The 5,000-nt window shown below is 41.4% G+C and overlaps 2 protein-coding genes across 3 annotated transcripts in view; one reads left to right on the forward strand and one right to left on the reverse strand.

Moving 5' to 3' along the window:
- The window catches only part of LOC138038315 (striated muscle preferentially expressed protein kinase-like), a 390,347-nt gene that overhangs the window by 324,466 nt on the left and 60,881 nt on the right, over nucleotides 1–5,000 (reverse strand). The window lies entirely within an intron of this gene.
- LOC138038278 (uncharacterized) overlaps nucleotides 1–5,000 on the forward strand; it is a 26,010-nt gene that overhangs the window by 20,629 nt on the left and 381 nt on the right. For both annotated transcript variants that reach the window (XM_068884072.1, XM_068884078.1), the window contains exon 12: nucleotides 1,830–5,000. This exon is cut by the window's right edge and continues 381 nt beyond it. In XM_068884072.1, the coding sequence (XP_068740173.1) occupies nucleotides 1,830–3,737 (1,908 nt within the window). In that variant the 3' untranslated portion in view covers nucleotides 3,738–5,000. The remainder of the gene's footprint in view (nucleotides 1–1,829) is intronic.

Here is a 5,000-nt window from a genome sequence, read left to right on the forward strand (position 1 = left end):
ATCAGAAGTGACGGTTAAAACTGTTACACAGAATTTTAAAAAACTAGAGCGAGGAACTGGTGACTATTTTTCCCTATCTATATTCACGATTCGTACACAGGAATGAGTGCGCAGCACGAGCTGAGAGCCTGAGTGTTTGCTGCTGTCTAAATAACGTACAAAACTAAGGCGCACCAACCTCTGGGGGCGAGAGGTGATTACAAGATAAACGAACCTTAAAGTGCACCTAAACTCAAATATTTTTTGGCAATTATATTAATCTCCCCGCAAAAAAGCAAACATGTTTTACCATTCTCACCTCAAAATTTCTCTTCTCATCTGCCGGGCAAGATGCGCGAAGTTATCAAAACCAGCAGTAATTTGGAGCCACGACCGTGATGTGAGAGGCATGGGTCTATTCACGATTTACGTCACAAATTGCAGGAATGCAAAGCAGTTTGTGACATAAACTCAAAAATAGACCCATGCCTCTCACATCACGGTCGTGGGTCCAAAATACTGCTGGTTCTGCCAAGTTTATGTCGCTTGCACGGCACAGAAAAAGCGAAATTTTGGGTAACAATGCTGACATTTTCATTTTCATTCATTTCATTTATTTACATTTTCAGAAAAAAAAAAGAAAAGAAAGGCAATCTTAAAAACGTTGCACATATGTATAAAGTTAAAGGATCTGAAGTAACGTTTATCACTCAAATATAAGAAATTTTTGTCCCGGCGAGGAAAGAAACCATGAGCTCCCTCCCTAACTTACGACTATAAATGAAATACAAGAGTGACGAAAGCAGATTGAATTATATATTGATTCATTAAGGAACGAAAGATACTTGAGTGTAGGTGCATTTTAATCGACAGAAAAGCCTTAAGTTAGTAAAAAAACAACTTTTCAAAGTTCGAGAGCTGAGATGAGTACATTACAACAGTCCAACCTCAACACGGCACATTAGCTGTCTATTGGACGCTAGAACTGTAACAGTTCAAAACCCTCGTTCTGTTGACCAAAGACGCCAAATAAGAAGATGAGAATCGTATTGTAATAAATTACAACAAATTTGATATGAAATGTAGAGGAAAAGGTCCGTAAATTCGCCGCGTTACATTTATTGAAAATGACTAGCTATATTTCAAGTAACGACCAAGTAAAATTATAGGGACCCTTACTTCTATGACCTCCTCCGTATATTAGTCAAACAGTTCTCAAGTCTACACTTCTTGTTAGCAAATGGGCCCTTTTGCAGCTGGCGATCACATGGTACAAAAGCCGTCATACTGGAGAGCAAATTGAACACAGGAACATCTAAAACAAAGCAAATTCATTTAAATTTTCTTTGTTTTAGATGTCCCAGTGCTCAATTTGCTCTCCAGAATGGCAGTTTTTGTGCCATATAATCGCCAGCTGTAAATAGCCCATTGTACTACTGTACACAGGGTTAGCAACTGGTCACCTTGAATGAGGCAAAACAACTGAAAAGGTCTTTAACTAAGGCTTTCTCTAAGCTTTTCTCTTCCAGTTCCGTCCGCGTCTCAAAAACGCACGTGCTTAAGCTCACTAATATTTACATTCTATGCCACTGCCACTTGCAGTTTAGTTTTGCCGAATGTAAATACGTCAATTAAATAGGAAAAGTGTAAACTGGTTTTTCAACTAAACTCAAACCATTTTTCTAACTCAAATGGAAATGGTCAACTGAGATGCATAAATGCCCCAAAGGAAGAAGAGGGGGCTTTTATCAAAAAGTCTAATTCAAAGGAAAGGCTTCCATGGGCCTCGTTATCCATGGCGTAATACTGTTGTTACGAAGTTAATTGATGCTTGACACGTTTTGTTGCAGCTCAGTCTCAGGACATCTACAAAAAGGGCTTTTTTGCATACGGACAGCCATTCAGGATTTAATCTACTACAGGCAGCTGTCTTACAGGGAGACTATGGCAGTGTTTGTAAAGCAAGTAACTATCTAGAGAACTTTGTGGAAGAGATGAAATCTCAAACAGTAAGTAATAACGCGTCCATTTTCCGTGGCAAATCAGCAGTTGATATTCTATCAGCCCCTAATTGCAGAAAATCAGGTCATGCTGCTATTAAACGACTGTACCGAAGATTGGTTGAGATTGACGAAACACTAAATGAGCTGCACTCGTGCGCCAAGAGCGGCGATGTGGAGAAGGTGATTGAGCTCGTTTTGAATGATGGTATTGATGTCAATGTCGCTGCAAAGAGCAAGATCACACCATTGCTGTTGGCGAGTGGGATGTGCTCTGGTGTGTTAATCAAGACCCTGATTGATCTTGGGGCAGATGTAAATGCTCAAACAGCCCCAGGTGAACAGGGACCTTTGCTTTTTGCAGCTTCTAGCAATAATTATGTGGTGACTGGACTGCTTTTGGAGCATGGAGCTGATGTGAATATTCAGGACAATGAGGGAAATTCACCGCTGTTGTTGTCTTTCCGTCAAGGCTTCTTCAGCATTTCACAGTTGCTTGTTAATGCTGGATTTCAAACCAAACTGAGAAGCAAGGCAGGAGAAACACTTCTTTATAAAACAGTCACGCAAAAGTACGTACCTCCCTTCAAGCTATTGCTTGAAAACAAGGCGGATGTGAATATTCGAGACTGGTTGAGAGGAGCCCCTCTTCATAAAGCAGTCACGCAAAAGGACGTACCTCTCGTCAAGCTATTGCTTGAAAACAATGCACATGTGAATATTCGAGACTGGTCGCAAGGGACCCCTCTTCATAAAGCAGTCATGCAGAAGGACCTACCTGTCCTCAAGCTGTTGCTTCAAAACAAGGCGGATGCAAACATTCAAGACTGGGAGGGAGAGTCACCTCTTCATAAAGCAGTCACGCAAAAGGACGTACCTCTCGTCAAGCTATTGCTTGAGAACAAGGCAGATGTCAATATTCGAGACCGGTGGGCGGGAGAAACTCCTCTTCATAAAGCAGTCACGCAAAAGGACGTACCTCTCGTCAAGCTATTGCTTGAAAACAAGGCAGATGTGAATATTCGAGACTGGTCGGGAGGAACCCCTCTTCTTAAAGCAGTCACGCAAAAGGACGTACCTCTCGTCAAGCTATTGCTTGAAAACAAGGCAGATGTGAATATTCGAGACTGGTCGGGAGGAACCCCTCTTCATAAAGCAGTCACGCAAAAGGACGTACCTCTCGTCAAGCTATTGCTTGAAAACAAGGCGGATGTGGATATTCAAGGCAAAAACGGAGAAACCCCTCTTCATAAAGCAGTCACGCAAAAGGACGTACCTCTCGTCAAGCTATTGCTTGAGAACAAGGCAGATGTCAATATTCGAGACCGGTGGGCGGGAGAAACTCCTCTTCATAAAGCAGTCACCCAAAAGGACGTACCTCTCGTCAAGCTATTGCTTGAAAACAAGGCGGATGTGAATATTCGAGACTGGTGGGGAGAAACCCCTCTTCATAAAGCAGTCACCCAAAAGGACGTACCTCTCGTCAAGCTATTGCTTGAATACAAGGCGGATGTAGATATTCAAGACAAAAACGGAGAAACTCCTCTTCATCTATGCGCTCTCTATGGATTTTCTGAGATTTCACAGTTGTTGATTAAATCCGGATGCAATATCAACCTGAGGAACTACAGTGGAGAGACCCCTCTTGATATTCAGCGGAGATTTCCCCTCAGACGGGTCACTAAACAGAAGGAACAAGAGTTATCTTCACGCGAGGAAGAATCAACAAGTTCGAGTTACACAACCGGAAATGACTAAAGAAGCAAAAGAAAGAACGAACAAGCTGCAAGCTAATGTGAATTTAGGTCACGGAATGAGCATACTTATGATCACTTTACCAAGAAAGAGATTTTTTAACAGTACTCATTTCGTGGGTTGAAATACATGCATTGGTCATATTCGCTGATAAATTTATCTCAAATTCATCGGAAGTCTTAGTCCTCCGGAGCTTCGTCCTCAAACAAGGTGCCAAATCAACCAGCTGAGAAATTTGGTTTGGCCTATGCGCTCTTTCAGGTATACACAGAATACTAAAGACACATTAGATTGGTTGAAGAAAACAATGGACACAAAACAAACAAACATCAGATATAGTAGACCCTAACCTTCAACTCAATAGCGCGAATACCAACCCATTGGAATTAGGGGTCAAATAGCTGTGTGGTTTCTGGAAACGAAATGGTGTGGAATACTTTGCCCCTCGATCATTCAATGACCATGCGCCTTTGAGTCAAATAGGGAGACGTTACAATCATCAACCGCACAGCCACTCTGAACGTTCAAGGAAACTGTTTAAAATGTATAGGTGGCATAGATTTATGCTATTTCATTAACTTCTGAGACCCGACTGAAGTTAATCCTTAACTTTGAGAACAAAGATGCATTTAATGCGCTGTAGTATTTTCTGCCCATTTGTCTGTCTGCCGTTAATATTCTTCTCGCTCTACACTGATGCATGTTTACATGGTGTGATATGTGGATACCTTTCTCTTTGTTGTTCCCTTCAGTCTGTATGTTCACTAGGCCTTCCCAAGCCGTCACACCATCACATCTCTCCCCAATCTGCGAATAATGTGTCAAGGGTGCTGCTGCTCAATACTGCTGTAGTGCTATATGGTGCTAAAGACAAAGAAACAACACCGTGTCTCTGAATTAAATTCTCATGACTATTCTCAATTTTCTTTCTTTTTTTTTTGTTTGCCGTCGCTCTAGCGTATCATTGCGTCGCTAGGACGTTTAGGTTTCCCTTGAGTTTCGTCGGGCTAAATCTCCCTTCTCCGTACTTTTTGAGCCAATTCCTCCAAACGTTTACCTCAAAACGCCTTCAAGTATACATACCTGAATAAGAAATAGACGTTAGGGCGAAAAATGAACGAATTATACTAATTAAGAATGAATGTTACGGTACTTACATTTTAGGTCCAATGGGCGGAGAAATTTGTTCGTTTTACGAATTTTTGATAACTTGGTTTCATCATTAAGTATTCTTTGACAGGCTTATAACTCACAACTCTTTTACGA

The sequence above is a fragment of the Montipora capricornis genome, chromosome 1 (genome assembly GCF_036669925.1).
Source record: "Montipora capricornis isolate CH-2021 chromosome 1, ASM3666992v2, whole genome shotgun sequence".
Classification (NCBI taxonomy): domain Eukaryota; kingdom Metazoa; phylum Cnidaria; class Anthozoa; order Scleractinia; family Acroporidae; genus Montipora; species Montipora capricornis.